This window comes from Erythrolamprus reginae, chromosome 2 (assembly GCF_031021105.1).
Source record: "Erythrolamprus reginae isolate rEryReg1 chromosome 2, rEryReg1.hap1, whole genome shotgun sequence".
NCBI lineage: Eukaryota > Metazoa > Chordata > Lepidosauria > Squamata > Dipsadidae > Erythrolamprus > Erythrolamprus reginae.
The window spans coordinates 223,043,187-223,060,648 of NC_091951.1; the positions used below are offsets into that span (position 1 = coordinate 223,043,187).

At 38.4% G+C, this 17,462-nt stretch overlaps 1 protein-coding gene across 1 annotated transcript in view; it reads right to left on the reverse strand.

Annotated features, from left to right (window-relative positions):
- Positions 1-4,795: 4,795 nt before the first annotated feature.
- The window catches only part of C1S (complement C1s), a 28,209-nt gene continuing 15,542 nt past the window's right edge, over positions 4,796-17,462 (reverse strand). The window contains exons 8-13 of the mRNA XM_070742000.1: positions 16,465-16,618; positions 14,636-14,751; positions 10,518-10,596; positions 8,410-8,541; positions 6,320-6,394; positions 4,796-5,770 (exon numbers count right to left, since the gene is read on the reverse strand). Coding sequence (XP_070598101.1) covers positions 4,986-5,770; positions 6,320-6,394; positions 8,410-8,541; positions 10,518-10,596; positions 14,636-14,751; positions 16,465-16,618 — 1,341 coding nt within the window. The 3' untranslated portion in view covers positions 4,796-4,985. The remainder of the gene's footprint in view (positions 5,771-6,319; positions 6,395-8,409; positions 8,542-10,517; positions 10,597-14,635; positions 14,752-16,464; positions 16,619-17,462) is intronic.

Below are 17,462 nucleotides of genomic sequence, written 5' to 3' on the forward strand. Positions count from 1 at the left end.
CCAGCTGGTCTTTACATGTGCAGGAGCATCAGAAACTAAAACAGCAGCCACATGGTTTTACATGCACCTGGTGTTTTGGTTTTTGGCATGCATGCACATGTGAAGATCATGCACACCGGAAACTGAAAGATCATCTTCCTGGCATGCGCATACGCACCAGGCAGATGCTCTTTAGGTTTCTGGTGCTCCCACTTGCATGAAGCCGGAATCCTGTTGGCCTGAAAAATTGCCTCTGCCAACTGGTTAGGGGCTTTGATGGGGATGCACATTCTGGAGGTGGCAGTGGTAGATTGGGAGAATTCTCTGTCAGATTTTGTAGATAAATTATAGCCTGCGTGGACTATAATAAATCAAATCTGGAGGCGATGGAGTAAGTTACAGAAACGGCTTTCAAACGAAGTTACTTTTATTAAGAAAATAACAAAAATAGCTAATGCCTGATCACAGGCAATTTCTATGCATGTTACATCGTTGAAGGTTGAGAGAAGATGTATTCTTCCCAAGAAGAAAGGAAGTGATGCTGGCAGTCCAGGCAGGATTTTACATCATCATGGGTAGAGCTAACTAACATACACGGAGTTAACTATTTAATTACTGAATGTCTCTGGGGCTGGCAATACACAGCGTGACATTCTCCACCCTCACCCTGTTTAGCTATTGATTTTTTAAAAATCCAGTTTGTTGTTAATATGGTTTTAACTTTTAATACTCATTGTTCTTCATGTTTTTTAAAGTTCTACGTGTTTTATATTTTGGGAGCCGCATTGTAAATCCCCCAGAGTGGCTTGAAAGTGAAACGGGAAGCATATAAATTTAATAAATAAATAGATGTAAACAAGATGCTAGACCAGTGTTTCCCAACCTTGGCAACATAAAGATATTTGGACTTCAACTCCCAGAATTCCCCAGCCAGCGAATGCTGGCTGGGGAATTCTGGGAGTTGAAGTCCAGATATCTTCAAGTTGCCAAGGTTGGGAAACACTGTGCTAGACAATGACTCACTTTTATTTAATGGAGACTTTTCATTAACTCCATGTCTGCTTTTCTTTCCTCTCAGGCGGGAATGACCTTCCGTTAAAAATCAGCAACAACTTTATTTCAGATGACGCAGCAGGTGCTTGAATCTGCAGCATGAGACAAGAGTGCCTCTCTAGCAGTGTGCTGGTGTGGCTTGGCTTAATACATTTCGAAGTTATTCAAAAAGGGAACGTGATTATGAAAAGCATTAGAAGACCACAATTAAATATCCTGGACTAATAATCAGAAGGCCTTCCCACTGCTATCTATCTCAGATGAATCTGTTTTCTGATCCTTAGATACGGGGCTAAACTTCATTTAAGTGACCTCCTTCCTAGTCTGGTGCCTCTTTTTGTTTCTGGCCTTCTGTATTACATTACCGGTGCTGGATTGAGATTGTATTTGTGGCCTGTAGGTGTTGTGTTTGGGCCTGGGCCAGCCGTTGCTCCCACAGATGGGAGAGATGCGACACAAAATGAATGTGAAAGCCTGGCAGACAGCCAGGAAGATGTGGCAGACAGCCAGGAGGACGAGGCCACTGGGACACAGGATTCAGCAGACAGCCCAGGTGATTTGGCATACAGTCCCTCAGTCTTTCATCCCTGGGTTCTTCTGCAGATCAATATATTGATCTGCGTAGCCAAAGAGCTATGCAAAGAAGGGATCGCTTTAAGGAGTATTACAAGTCATTATAGGAGCATCTGGGCTGGGTGTGGTTCTTATACTGAGGGCTGGGTGTGGTTCCCTTAATGAGGGCTAAAGGGATAAAAGGGAACAAAGGCCAAGGCAAACTGTGGCTGTTTATCTGTGTTATTTTGTGGTTCCTGCTCTGAAGTTTCTGTTCCGTGCCGCTGGAGTTTTCAACCCAGCTTTTTCAGACAAGTGGGAGGTGAAAACTCTGGGACTTGCTGTTTGCTCCAAAGATTCAAAAGGACTCCTGAAACGTCTTTGCTCATTCCAGGTTGTCTTTGTTTGTTTTTTCCTGTGTTTTTGTATGTGGCTGAAGTAAGCCTTGCATTGTTTTCAGACACTACGAACTGTTTTGAGTAACCCTTTTTTGTTTATTTAATACAAGTTTGCTGATTAGCAGAGCATGTGTGTGTTTGATTTCTTTTCCTTGGACTGTTACGCATTGCCTGAGCCAGTCAGGCAGAACAGTAGGAAAGGAAGCAAGGTGGCTCAGTGGGTTAATAAATGCTGGAGAAGATCTATACTCCGCCATTTTGAGTCCTGCCACCAGTAGTGGGTTGCTACCGGTATGGTAAAGGACGACGCATCGGTAGTGATCGCTGCGCTACACACGCAGCTTCCAGTCTCTTGCATGTGTTCCCAGCATGTTTTTGCTTCTGCGCGGGTGCAGGAAGCAAAATACGAGGAGACAAGGGCACGCATGAGATTTTGGCAATTTCTGCATATGCGCGGAAGCAAAAAATATGTTGAAATCTCATGCGCACATGCATCCCCTCGCAAGATTTTGCTTCCTGCCCATGCGCAGAAGCAAAAACAGGCTGGGATGCACACACGTGCGTGCAAGAGTCCTCAAGCTATGCACACAGCACACCGTTAGTGGCGGTAATGGGAATCCACCCCTGCCTACCACCATATGACGGACTTCTACCACTGTCCTCAGTTCCTATCCCCCTAGCAGCTCGGAAGCATGTAAATGCAACCACAGGTAGTCTTCAACTTACAACAGTTCACTTAGTGACCGTTTGAAGTTACAACAGTACTGAGAACAGTGACATGACCCCTTTTTATGACCACTGTGGCATCCCCATGGTCACGTGATTTACATTGGTATGCTTGAGAACTGACTCACATTTATGACGATTACAGTGTCCCAGAGTCATGCGATCCCCTTTTGTGACCTTCTGACAAACAAAGTCAATGGAGAAACTAGATTCATTGAACATCCGTGTTATTAATTTAAGAACTGCAGCCATTCACTTAACAAATGTGGCAAGAAAAGTCAGGAAATGCGACAAAACTCACTTGACAAATTTCTCACTTAGCAACATAAATTTTGGTTTCAATTGTGGTCATAAGTTGAGGAATAGCTGTAGATAAATAGGTATCACTTTAGTGGGAAGGTCACAGTGTTACATGTTTTGCTGTATGCTCTGAGCTGTGGCGTGACATCATGCTGACAACATAACTGCGGAAATGTCTTTGGTCAATGCTGGCTCAATGGCCCAGAAACAGATAGGGGGCGGGGCACCCCTGCATAAAGTTGGATAATGACTAGATGAGTAAAATCCACAGGGACTCCTTTACCTTTTGCTTTTTCCATGCATGAAAGATGATATTCCCATTTTTGACACTGATATTAATTGTTGAGGCTCTGAAGCAACCTGTATCGTACAAAGTGTTGTAAAATAAAAACTAAAAACAAAACATTTTTGCCTTCGTGAGTGTATACTGGTTTTTATGCAAGAAGGACACAAGGAGCTCCTTTGGGCAGAATCTATGAGACCAGAAGTGGGCTGCTAAGGTGGAATGGTGATGTCTGATTGCCCCCGTGGCTCTGAGTGCTAGTGGAGTCCAGCGCAATTATGCTACTGCACCTGGGCAGGTAATGAAATCACACACGGACATACAGCGGCGTCTCCATGCATGATTCTGCTACCTGCCCAGGTGCAGTAGCAGAATTGCTCTGGACTCCGCTAGCACTCAGAGCCATGGGGACGAGCACACATCACCGTTTCACCTTAGCAGCCTACCTCTGCCTGAGACTCTTCTCTTACAAAAGCTACTGTAGTTACAAGCAATACAGAGATGAAGGCTGCCTGCCACTCATTTCAAATGAAAAAGAACATTTGGATAGATTATGTTGTAGAATTTTCTGCTACCCACAATTGCTACGTGTATACTCCAGGTCTATGATGAAGCTGGCTGTTCATTTTCCAATGGTCGAAACCCAGGGATATTCTTGCTTGAGTTAAATGTAAAATGTTATCTCCGGGACCGCCTTCTGCCGCACGAATCCCAGCGACCAATTAGGTCCCACAGAGTGGGCCTTCTCCGGGTCCCGTCAACTAAACAATGTGGCGGCCCCGGCCCTGTGGAACCAACTCCCCCCAGAGATTAGAATAGCCCCCTTGCCTTTCGTAAGCTTCTTTCAACCCACCTCTGTCGTCAGGCATGGGGGAACTGAGATATTCTTTCCCCCTAGGCTTCTACAATTTATGTATGGTATGTTTGTATGTATGATTGGTTTTAAAATAAGGGTTTTTAGCTGCTTTAGTATTGGATTGTCGCATGTTGTTTTTACCACTGTTGTTAGCCGCCCCGAGTCTACGGAGAGGGGCGGCATACAAATCAAATAAAAAAATAAAATAAAATAAAATAAAATAAAATAAAATAAAATAAAATAAAATAAAATAAAATAAAATAAAATAAAATAAAATAAAATAAAATAAAATAAAATAAAATAAAATAAAATAAAATAAAATAAAATAAAATAAAATAAAATAAAATAAAATAAAATAAAATAAAATAAAATAAAATAAAATAAAATAAAATAAAATAAAATAAAATAAAATAAAATAAAATAAAATAAAATAAAATAAAATAAAATAAAATAAAATAAAATAAAATAAAATAAAATAAAATAAAATAAAATAAAATAAAATAAAATAAAATAAAATAAAATAAAATAAAATAAAATAAAATAAAAAAATAATAAATAAATTTGGTCTATAACAGCTTCCCAAAAAAGAAAACAAATGAAGCCTAATTAAACAAAGAGAAGACAAAGTAATTCAAAACTAGAAAAGTATAATATGTCTGCTACTATTTTACTTATCCGGAAGAAAGAGGAGAAAGGCAGTGTAAAGCGACTTGCAATAATACAGATCTTAACTGCAAATTTCCTTTTTTATATGTTAGATTTATGAATAGGACAAAACCTCTTGAGAGTCAGCAGGTGCCTGGTAGACAGATAATTAATGCATGAGCAGAGGAAACATCTACTCTTCGGGTTCTTTGTATTCCTTCATCTTTTTCTTCATCCAATCCACATAATTTACCACTTTAGTGTAAAGACCATAAGTGCCACATTCTGGCCCCCACGAAACCAGTCCAGCAACATAATAGCGTGTCTCGTTTTGGGGGTCTTTGATAGCATACGCACCACCACTGTCTCCCTGACAGCTGTCCTGCCGGCCATCCCCAGCACAAATCATATTTTCTGTGAAGTCATAACCTATGTCTGGTTTCACATTCCTGCATGTATCCATGCTCACCACGGGGATCCAAGCTGCCCTGAGTTTGTGCGATAATCTAGGACTTGATCGACTTGCATCGGTCTTGCCCCAGCCTGCTATGTAGCCCAGGGTCCCTATCTGTGGCTCATAGTCTGAGGATGTGCCAGGTAAGCAGATGGGTGAGATAGTGGGGCCCATCGTCAAAGGTTTTTTCAGTCTTAACAGAGCAATGTCATGATTGAAATTTGTCCTGGTCTCCCCTTGTTTAATTTTGGCCCATTTGGAATGAAAGATGGTATCCACTATCTCCAGTGGCTCAGTAGCCCTCTTGGCAGTTCGGTTCACATTGAACATCCCAGCATAGAGAACTGGCTGCGAAACGTCATCCAGCACATGAGCTGCAGTAAGTATCCATTGCTCTGAAATGAGGGCTCCACCACCTCGTGGGTAATCGAAGTAGATTTGCCAAGGGAAATTTCCTTCTTTAGCAACCGTGCCTCCATAAATCCTCCCTATTTCTTCAATACTTCTACTGGGAATTCCACAAACTAAAGCGAAAACAGAAAAAAACATTTTTAGTCAGAGAAAGCAGAATAAATATTAGAAACATCAGATATATTCATTTAACATGGGAGAAAAAGGAAAAATAGTATAGGTTCTGCAACTCTATAGGCACAGCCCAGTAAACCCAGTAATTCAGAGCATGATTCCTTCACCCACATAAAAAATATTAAGCCCATGGATGTCCAAACAATCTTCAGATGGTTCTTTGGTTCCTCTTTGGATTGCTCCTTATACTTTAATTGTTCTTTCCAATCTCCTAACAAGAATTCCCAAAATGATTCATGTTTTAGGGTTGGTATTAGAGAAAAGTTTAAATGTTCCAAAACAAATTAAACTAATACAATTCAGAATGTGGCAGATCATTATAATTTTATAAAACTTTATACTGGAGAAAGTTTACAAATTTTCTCTGGCAAAAGAAGTACCAGAGAAAATACTGTTATTTTGGAATTAAATTATTTTGTGATTGCAACTTGAGATAATCTTCATTTTTAAAGAAAAGAAGGGAGAATTATACAGTAGGTAGACTATACCTGGTTCACAAACTGGAAGCTCTGTTTTCCCTCCTTCATCCACCCATTTTCCACTGGCTGAACACTGATAGGTTTCTTTGGAAATAAATAAAGCAATTATTTATAAATACAATACTATCATAAATTGTGATTTAAAAACTATAATACATATCACAAACTCCAAGAAGCATTCAGTTATGACTTATTATCAACCTACCCAACAAAGATGTGTTAAAAAGAAAAGAAATAATTATAAGAGGAATTTATCAACTGATTTACCAAACATTTTAACCAATAATTTCACCAAACAGCCACCCCTTTTGCTTTAAAAGTATTAAAGACAAGAAACATTATTAATAACTATGGCATTCTAATATTAGAACAATAGAGGAGCGGCATACAAATCTAATAAATTATTATTATTGTTGTTGTTGTTATTGTTGTTGTTGTTATTATTATTATTATTATTATTATTATTATTATTATTATTATGTCAATACAACACAGCAAACGAGATCACTATGCTGGATTTCGTATTTCATCACCAGTTGGGTGCTTCCCAAGCACCTAGGGCTGCGTGATGTAGCTGCGAATTATTATTTGCCAATCCCAGTAAAGCGGCCTTTTGCAATTGACAGATGGAGATTTTGTCAATTCCGATGGTTTTCAAATGTCCACTGAGATCCTTTGGCACTGCGCCCAGCGTGCCAAGTACCACTGGGACCACTCTCACTGGCTTATGCCAGAGTCGTTGCAGCTCGATTTTTAGATCTTCGTATTTCACTAATTTCTCTAGCTGCTTCTCCGCAATTCTGCTGTCCCCTGGGATTGCGATGTCGATGATCCATACTTTCTTTTTCTCCACAATCAGGATGTGTGGTGTGTTATGCTTCAGAATTTGGTCAGTCTGAAGTCGGAAGTCCCACAGTAGTTTTGCTTGCTCATTTTCGACTACTTTTTCGGGCTTATGATCCTACCAGTTCTTTGCCACTGGTAAATGGTAGTTCCGGCAGAAGTTTCATTATTATTATTATTATTATTATTATTATTATTATTATTATTATTATTATTATTATTATTACTACTACTACTACTATTATTATTATTACTATTATTATTATTATTATTATTATTATTATTATTATTATTATTAAACTGGAATATGATAAATGAGATACTAAGATAAGATAAGGTGATAATGGAAATAACTGAAAGAATATACAGCTCAGATTTGGAAAATAAAAACAAGGGGTTCCTGGGGAACAGAATGGCTGTGAGGGTCAGGTAAAAAGTGAAGATCTGCTGTGTGAAGGCACAGAGAAAGAGACGTACAGCCGGCCGATATTTCAGGTTGCAGCCTCTGCCACGTAGTACATGACAGCCAAGGTTTCAGAAAGACCATAAAGACTGAGCAGTAAGGCAAGGACGACTCATAAGATCATGATAACCTTGTTCTTTTGTACCCCTATGCTTATTGTTAAGCCTGGGTATTTCAACTTTTAGTACTTCCCAGCATAGTTCCCTCTAAGCTGAGCAGTGAGCAATCGCTCACTTAAAAATCATCATCAACTCAGAGTTTTCCAAACCTGCCCAGAAGCCGAGAGGGAAAGAGTGAGAGGGAAGGAGAGAGAGAGGAAGAGAGGAAGAGAGAGAAACAGATAGAAAAAAGAGAGGAAGGAAAAGAGAAAGAAAAAGAATGGGAGTAAGGAAGAGAGAAAGAAAATCAAAATCTAGTTTGAAACTAGCTCAACTATTTAAGTGGCATTTTGATATTGATAGAGTTGCCCTATTATGAGCTCACTGTTATAGACACACAGTACAGTATTTTATTTTGAAATTCTCTGAGGCAAAACAGGGTGGGTTTTTTATTTGTTTGTTTGTTTGTTTGTTTGTTTATTTATTTAATATTTCTGTGCCGCCCAGTCCCGAAGGGACTGCCGCTCAGACACTATACTTTTCCGCCCACCCCCCAAAAAAATTAGAGGGAACACTGCTTCCCAGTCTGGTGAACCTTCCCACCTGTATCCTGTGTTTCTGTAAAATTAGCAAAGTGATGTTCTTAATTTCTGAATTGGAAGGTTTCAGTGGAGGAGAGAAAGGACAGGGCATACCTGTGCCCTTCATGGCATAATAAGGTGTGTGGCATTTGTAACGGATGATGGTTTGATACTCTGTCTCCTCTGATCCTGACAGGTAAACGATATCTCCATGTTTAATGGGATCAGGCACTCCACAGTCTACAGCTGCAAGGCAAATGAAACACAGAGTGAGGCAGGAATAGAGTAGGTCACCTTTCCATTTCCATTTTTCTCTATGTTGCATACCTTCATCCATCCCATGTGGCATCATTTGTTTAGAGTAGCCCTCCTCAGGGAAAAACCTCCATAGGTGAGTACTTCATGTCACATAAAGATTTTCAAACCCTACTGGGTTAAATGATTGAATCCTTGTCAACCTCCACAGCTTTCGACTATATGGCACCCATCAAAGATCAGACTCGTAGTCTGTGGTCGATCCAGCATAGTTATATAATGGAAGGCTGACAGGCGGAATGGGACAACTCACCACAGCGAGTTCGCTGCAGCCACTTCGCCATGGCCAATCTCCACAGCCAACTTGCAACTCATCTCAGGACAATTTAACAATTCAATGGGTAGAGTGGGTAGAGTGCAGTACTGCAAGCCACTAAAGCTGACTGCTAGATCTGCAGGTCAGCGGTTCAAATCTCATCACCGGCTCAAGGTTGACTCAGCCTTCCATCCTTCCGAGGTGGGTAAAATGAGGACCCGGATTGTGGGGGCAATATGCTGGCTCTATTAAAAAGTGCTATTGCTAACATGTTGTAAGCCGCCCTGAGTCTAAGGAGAAGGGCTGTATTAAAAAAATTGAATAAATAAATAAACTTTATTTTTTAAAAAAATATTCTAACTTTTTTGCATTCACATTTCATTTTGTCCTTCCTTTTGCACCCATTCTTTAATGATTCTATTCCACCATTTCTTTGATATTAACAGAGATGGCCAAATAAATAAATAAATAAATAGATAGATAGATAGATAGATAGATAGATAGATAGATAGATAGATAGATAAAATAAAAAATAAAAAATAAAAAATAAAAAATAAAAAATAAAAAATAAAAAATAAAAAATAAAAAATAAAAAATAAAAAATAAAAAATAAAAAATAAAAAATAAAAAATAAAAATAAAAAATAAAAAATAAAAAATAAAAAATAAAAAATAAAAAATAAAAAATAAAAAATAAAAAATAAAAAATAAAAAATAAAAAATAAAAAATAAAAAATAAAAAATAAAAAATAAAAAATAAAAAATAAAAAATAAAAAATAAAAAATAAAAAATAAAAAATAAAAAATAAAAAATAAAAAATAAAAAATAAAAAATAAAAAATAAAAAATAAAAAATAAAAAATAAAAAATAAAAAATAAAAAATAAAAAATAAAAAATAAAAAATAAAAAATAAAAAATAAAAAATAAAATAAAATAAATAATAAAGTAAAATAAATAATAAAGTAAAATAAATAAAATAAAATAAAATAAAATAAAATAAAATAAAATAAAATAAAATAAAATAAAATAAAATAAAATAAAATAAAATAAAATAAAATAAAATAAAATAAAATAAAATAAAATAAAATAAAATAAAATAAAATAAAATAAAATAAAATAAAATAAAATAAAATAAAATAAAATAAAATAAAATAAAATAAAATAAAATAAAATAAAATAAATAAAATAAAATAAAATAAAATAAAATAAAATAAAATAAAATAAAATAAAATAAAATAAAATAAAATAAAATAAAATAAAATAAAATAAAATAAAATAAAATAAAATAAAATAAAATAAAATAAAATAAAATAAAATAAAATAAAATAAAATAAAATAAAATAAAATTAGTGTAACTCTTGTCTCACAATGAGTTGACCCATGGCAAGTTGGTCGTGGTGAGTTGTCCTGTGATGAGTTGTCTGTGGCAAACTGGTCGTGACAAATTGTCATAGACCTGCTGGCAGGTGTGAGGAAAATTATATATAATAGGATGTTACTTTAAAATTTCTCTGAGTCCTGCCATTCATATACTTTCACTGCTTTGGCAAGACATCTGCTTCTCACATTTTATTTATCATATCGTATCATTATCATCTTGAGACCATAAGAAAATACACCAGAGAGAGAGAGACCATTGCAAATCACTTACGAACACAACTGTAATCTGAGTTGGTCCATTTGCCATTGCTTTGACAGATGGAGTAGAAGGATGTTGTACTGCCTCGTGCCTGAAAGAAGGATTCAGAAATAGCAGAGCTTGTGAAAAATGACAGAATTAGCAGAGATGGCCAAACTGACCTTTTTGGTTATAAAAAAGTTGCAATAAACACATTTATTAATGACTGAAAACCCATTATGGACTTTGTGCTGAAAAAAATGGGGGGGGGGGAATGAATGTGATTAAGAATGGTGCAGTGGTTAGAGTAGAGTACTGCAGACTTACTTTTGCTGACTGCCAGCTGCCTGCAGTTTGGCAATCAAAATCTCACCAGGCTCACGGTTGACTCAGCCTTCCATCCTCCCGAGGTCAGTAAAATGAGGACCCAGATTGTCAGGGGAGATGTGCTGACTCTGTAAACTGCTTAGAGATGGATCGTGTACAGTATTGCAAAGCAGTCTACGTATTACTATTGCTATTTATGGGGTGATTAGAAAGGATAGATTATAGAAAGAAGGAAACTTGTAACATTCAAAAGAGAAAGTAAAGTATAAATTGATTGAGCCGGGGTGGCGCAGCAGGTAGAGTGCTGTACTGCAGGCCACTGAAGCTGACTTGTAGATCTGAAGGTAACCGAATTTAAACATGCCTGGGATAAACATATATCCATTGTAAGATAAAATACAGGAAATAGTATAAGGGCAGACTAGGTGGACCATGAGGTCTTTTTCTGCCGTCAATCTTCTATGTTTCTATGTTTCTATGTTTCTATGAAGGTCAGTGGTTCAAATCTCATCAGCGGCTCAAGGTTGACTCAGCCTTCCATCCTTCCAAGGTGGGTAAAATGAAGACCTGGATTGTGGGGGCAATAGCCTAGCTCTGTTTAAAAAAGTGCTATTGCTAACATGTTGTAAGCTGCCCTGAGTCTAAGGAGAAGGGCAGCATAAAAATCAAATAAATAAGTAAGTAAGTAAGTAAGTAAGTAAGTAAGTAAGTAAATAAATAAATAAATAAATAAATAAATAAATAAATAAATAAATAAATAAATAAATAAATATATTTTAAGTTTCTTAAGAAGTCCAAAAATATTTTTGCCCCCTTAATTTCCTTTTCTTTTCTTTTCTTCCCTTCCCTTCTTTCCCCTTTTTCCTTTTTCTTTCCCTTTTTTCCCTTTCCCCTTTTCTATTTCTTTCCATGATTTCCACCTCCACTTACACTGCATTTATTAGTTTATTTCCCTTACTTTTCTCCTTCAGAATTTTTTATAACCGTATATCTCTCTGTGTTGTGAGCATGTGTGTTTCAAGCTGCCCATGATATGAGGTGGGGATAAGATGAACTCCTGCCCTGGAGACAGGGCAGGAAAAAACAAAACAAAACAAGGTTGCCATGACATGTTTATCTTGTAGCTAGGTACAATAGGGAAAAGCCCTGGGACACTTCCAAAGCAATGAGGAAGAAACCTTTCCCTGCTTGCACCTAGCAATTCACAGCACTTTCAAGGTGCACAAGGTGCCGCCAGCAGTGCTGCTAAACGGCCATAGGAATTGGGTGAGACAAACAAACCATCTCTTCTGGAACCTGTGGAGCAGTGGTTCTCAACATTTCTAATGCCACGACCCCTTAATATAATTCCTCATGTTGTGGTGACCCCCAACCATAGGTCTAGTGCCAATTCTCCCAACAGAGCTTTAATCTGATTGGCAGGAAGGTCGGAGGGACACCCCCACTGTAAACAACTGATTGGTTGAATTGTAAAAATATCTTCCAAGGCACCAGAATAGAAGCTTTAGTTCCTAACACCATGGGAAATTTGTCTTTTCTCATGGTCTTAGGTGACCCCTGTGAAACAGCCCTTCGACACCAAAGGGGTCCCGACCCTCAGGTTGAGAAACACTGCTCTGGAGTCTTCCATGGGGCCTTTCTCTTTTGTGGAGTTGGAGAATCTGGCTCTTTCAAAATGGATAGTCCCGCTACCCACCATCTCCCAGGTGGATATCTGGTGGGTTTGAGAAGAGTTAAGAGTTGACTTGTCAAGAGAGAGAGGGAAAGGCATACTAGACACAGAGAGAGAGGGGGGGGAGGGAGGGGGGGGAGAGGGGGAGAGAGAGAGAGATGAGCGCAGCATCAAGCTTACTTTCAAACCAAGGTCATCCGCCATTTTGTATTTCATATTGCTAGACCAACCATCTTCTTCGAGGAACAGATTTCCCCCAACAATTCTCAATGCATTTAATCCACTATTATTTTTTTAAAAAAGCTCTGCCTAAGAGGTTCCATCACTTTACTGGGCAGTAACCCAGCCTGATAATCAGCAGCCTAACCTTTGTTGAAAGATGGCAAAGTCCACAAATCAAGGCATTTCTCAAAACCATCCCCCAACCACATCCTTACTGTAACTGATAGATTTTTTCTTGCTGTGTGGAAATATTGAAAAGGGGAAAGAGAAATCAAAACTAAAAATAGGAATGGTAGAAGGTCTTAAGCATAAAATGTATCAGGAAAGATTTAATGAACTCAATCTGTATAGTCTGGAGGACAGAAGGAAAAGGGGGCACATGATCGAAACATTTAAATATGTTAAAGGGTTGATAAGGTTCAGGAGGGAAGTGTTTTTAATAGGAAAGTGAACACAAGAACAAGGGGACACAATCTGAACTTAGTTGGGGGAAAGATTAGAAGTAATGTGAGAAAATATTATTTTACTGAAAGAGTAGTAGATCCTTGGAACAAACTTCCAGCATACGTGATTAGTAAATCCACAGTAACTTAATTTAAACATGCCTGGGATAAACATATATCCATCCTAAGATAAAAATACAGGAAATAGTATAAGGGCAGACTAGATGGACCATGAGGTCTTTTTCTGCCGTCAGTCTTCTATGTTTCTAAAATAGAAGGTTTAACTAATGATTTTATTGAACATGTGCTGCACATCCAAAAACACTCTACACAGACACACACACACACACCAGAATAGATGGTATTAAAGCAGTTTACGGGTCCCCAGTGGAGGCAACAGATTTTATCCTGGTGAAATTTTTGTCAGCAAAAGAGATGTACAGCACTTCTGAGAAAAGCCCTCAGGCATGAGCTCCATTCTTGTACACAGAGTGAGGAACAAGGAGAAACTGAGTTATAATAGAGTATTAAATAACAATGTTGGTTTTTATGTACTGCCCCAAGACAAAAATGAATAAAATTTTGTATGAAGCTTATTTCACCATCCCTCATTCATAAAATATCATGATTACAGGATACAGCTGGGTTGTCTCCATGTCCAAGTTTCTTATGGTGTGTTTTGTGTATTCTTAACACCTGTGGTGGGAGGGAGGAATCCACTAAGAAGGCGAAAGGCTCAATAACTGAAGCGTGCCTTTTAGCTGATGAGGCCTGGAATCCTCATTTCCTTGAAAGTTACTCATATTCTTTATCTAAGTTTGATCCTGTAGAAAGGATCAAAGGAGGGCGCATTGGGGAGGCAAGTTACGGACCACACAAATGGTTCAATTTACATTTCTAATGCAGAGATTCTAAGGGACATGTGGCATTTCTAAGATGAATTCAATGCACTCACAGCATCACTTTGGTGTCATCACAATTTGTTGTGGACTCTTTCTTTCCCTCTTTTATCTGTCATCTGAGCTTGCCCTGGTCTTCGCCAACAAAGAGCATCCTGGCAAGTGTTGGCTTCCTTCTATTTCACAACTTTTGGTTAGAAAAGGTATAGTATTGGCAAACTAAGCTGGGAGATTCCTGATGGCACTCGTTTCTTGAAATGGTAGGTAAGACTTTCATGGTCATGTGGCTGAGACAGGCTTCCTGCAGTTGATCTTTAGCCTGTCCAATATCATTGCTTTCAGGTCTTAACTCATGATCAGAATGAAGAACCAACTTTTTTGCGGAACTGTGGGATCTCTGTTGTTGTCATTCGGGGGAAATAACGTGATGTTATTTACATGACTTCTCAGAAATGATGGTTGTGCCACATAACATGCTAATGCATGGCTTGACGTTTCTTCCTTGAATAAAGCAAGAACCACTGTAGTACCAACAGGTTCCAAAAGAACTTTATGGAGAGCCTTCAATCAAAAACACAAATTACTTACCATTACGATCTCGTGGCCTTCTATGCAAGTCACCTTCACAGAATCCTTAAAGACGTAAGAGTCTCTTAGAGGATGCTGAACAGATCTTGAAATAATAGTCTGTGGGCAGGGCATCGCTTTAGAAAGGGGAAAAGGTATCAGAAATCAATCACCTTATGCTATACAAACATGCACAAGCACAAGTCACCTGTCCCCTTTTCTATCACCAATGGTCAGAATCAGGACTAGTAAAAGTCTTGAGTTTGGCCATTACTTCATCCTTTCTTCACTGACAGCATGTGTGTGTTTTTATAAGAACATAAGAACATAAGAAGAGCCATGCTAAATCAGGTCAAAGCCCATTGAGTCCAGCATTATGTGTCACACAGTGGCCCACCAATTGTCCATGGGGATCTTGAGCAGAAAGAGAAGGCAAAACCCTCCCTTTCCCTTGACTCCCAACAAATGGTACTCAAGGGAATCCTGCCTGCCTCAACCAACATAGAGGCAACATATGGACATCTGTTTCAATAACCGATACATTTGGCATGCATGAATCTGTCTAATCCTGCCTTGAATCTATCAAGGCTGACAGGTGTCACAACCTCTTCTGGAAGTGAATTCCATAAATCCTCTGGGTGAAGAAATATTGCCCTTTATTTGTCCTATGAGCTTCAGGGAGTGCCCCTTTGTCCTAGTATTATGTGATAGAGAAAAGAATTGTTCTCTATCCACCTTTTCTATCCCATGCATGATTTTATACACTTCGATCAAGTCGCCCCTTAAACGCCGTCCTAGCACTGTGATGCCGTCATAGCACTTGTCCTAGCACTGTGATGGTAAACCTGTGGCACACAGGGCCATATCTTCCGGCACACAAGTCATTCCCTAGTTCAGTTCCAGATGATTTTTGGCTTGCACTGAGGCTCTGGGAGGGCGTTCTTGGCCTCCAGAGGACATCCAGGGGGTGGGGGAGGCCACTTTCGCCCTCCCCAAGCTCCAAGAAAGCCTCTGGTGCCTGGGGAGGACGAAAAACAGGACTACCAGGCCCATTGGAAGTTGGGAAATGGGAGCAGGAGGTTTCATGTGTGAGGAATGGGGCAGTGGGAACAGGCCACAGATGCATGAAGGGGGGGTGGGAAGCAGGAATATTGAATTATGGATGTGCGCGCACTTTCGGCGCCCAAGGGAAAAAAGGTTGCCATCACTGTCCTAGCATTTGTGAATAAGGAGAACGAGGAAAGGAATGGCACAATCCACCAGGATTGCAAAACTTTCTGATAAAACCTTCTTGCCTTCCAGACCGATCTTGAAGGTAGGCTATCTCTTTATATAACATGGTTGCCTATTCCTTTTTATTGAGACGATTTTGTTTTATTTTTCCTAACTTTATGCAAAATGGGGAAGGAACCGATAATGTAGAAGTAATGACATATTACTACTCCGCATGATCTAGTTTTGATGGAAACTCCATTGCTAAGAATTGCACAATAAACATCCCAGATACCATAATGCATTTTGCCTCTGCTCCTGGTTTTAGTGGAGCCGACGTGGGGCTAACTATTCCAAACCAGCCACTAACTCAAAAGTTTTTTTTGTCTACATTCCAAAAAAGATTCCTAGCTCCCATAATCTACCCATTCACAATTTGTCCAGGACAATATGTAATTAACTCCTCAGGTAGAATTCTTATAGATAACATTCCTTCTGTTGATAGTAACTCATTCACCATTCTGCAAATATCATCCTTTTGATTTGCTCCTTGGAAACGATCACCTGTTATAACAACCCAGTTCCCTATTTCAGCACTTGAATTTGCCCCATTGTTTCCTCAGAAGAGATCTACTCACGGTCCCCAAAGTAGCGGATTTTCCAGCCTTTCATTTGTACGACTTGATCCGTTTTGAAGAAAATATCCACAGTGTTGCTCTTAGTGTTGATTTTAGGAGGCCCGGGAAACGTACTGCCACAGTAAGGGCCAAAACTCTGATCCCCTGCAGAAAACTACACAACCGCCAGTAGGAATATTGGGGAAAGGTTCAAAAAGAAAAGAAAAAGGAGCATTATAATACAGGTAGTCCCCAACTTACAACAGTCCATTTAGTGACCCTTCAAAGGGGTTGAAAAAAATGACCTTTTGACCATTGCTTGGCAACTGACTCATATTTATGATGTTGAAAATTCGGGATGCTATTTATGACGATTGCAGTGTCACAAGGTTACGTGATCCCCTTTGCAACCTTCTGAGATGCAACGTCAATGGAGAAGGCAGACTCACTTAATAAACATTAGTGTTGCTAATTTAAAAACTGTAGTGATTCACTTAACAACTGTGAGAAAAAAAGGTCATAAAATGAGGCAAAATGTACTTAAGAACTGTCCTGCTCATCAACAGAAATTTTGGACTCAGCTGTGGTTATACTGTACATTGAGGACTACCTGTAGTTGAAAGAGTGAGGCAGACTTTTAAGATGTAAAATAAGCATCCGGGCTATCGGCTGAAGAATTAAAGATACAAGTAAGGACACATTCAATATTAATGCACCAAGCAGCAAAGCTCAAAGAGAAGAAGGTTATTGATGTTATTAAATACATTTAATGGCATAAAATGTAAGAATGTGCTAAGCATTTGTCAGTCCTCCCAGAATCTGAAAGAACACAGAACAATCACCTTCCTACTCAATAACTGGATATGAAATATTGACTGGCCTGGATTTGGTCCTAAAAAGAAGATTGCTATTTCAATTACAAATGCCATGGAAGAGCATTAAGTATGAAATGTCAATATTCCACTCACTTTGTTGTCCTAAAATGTCTTCAAATATTTGGAAGAGAAGAATGCCGGATG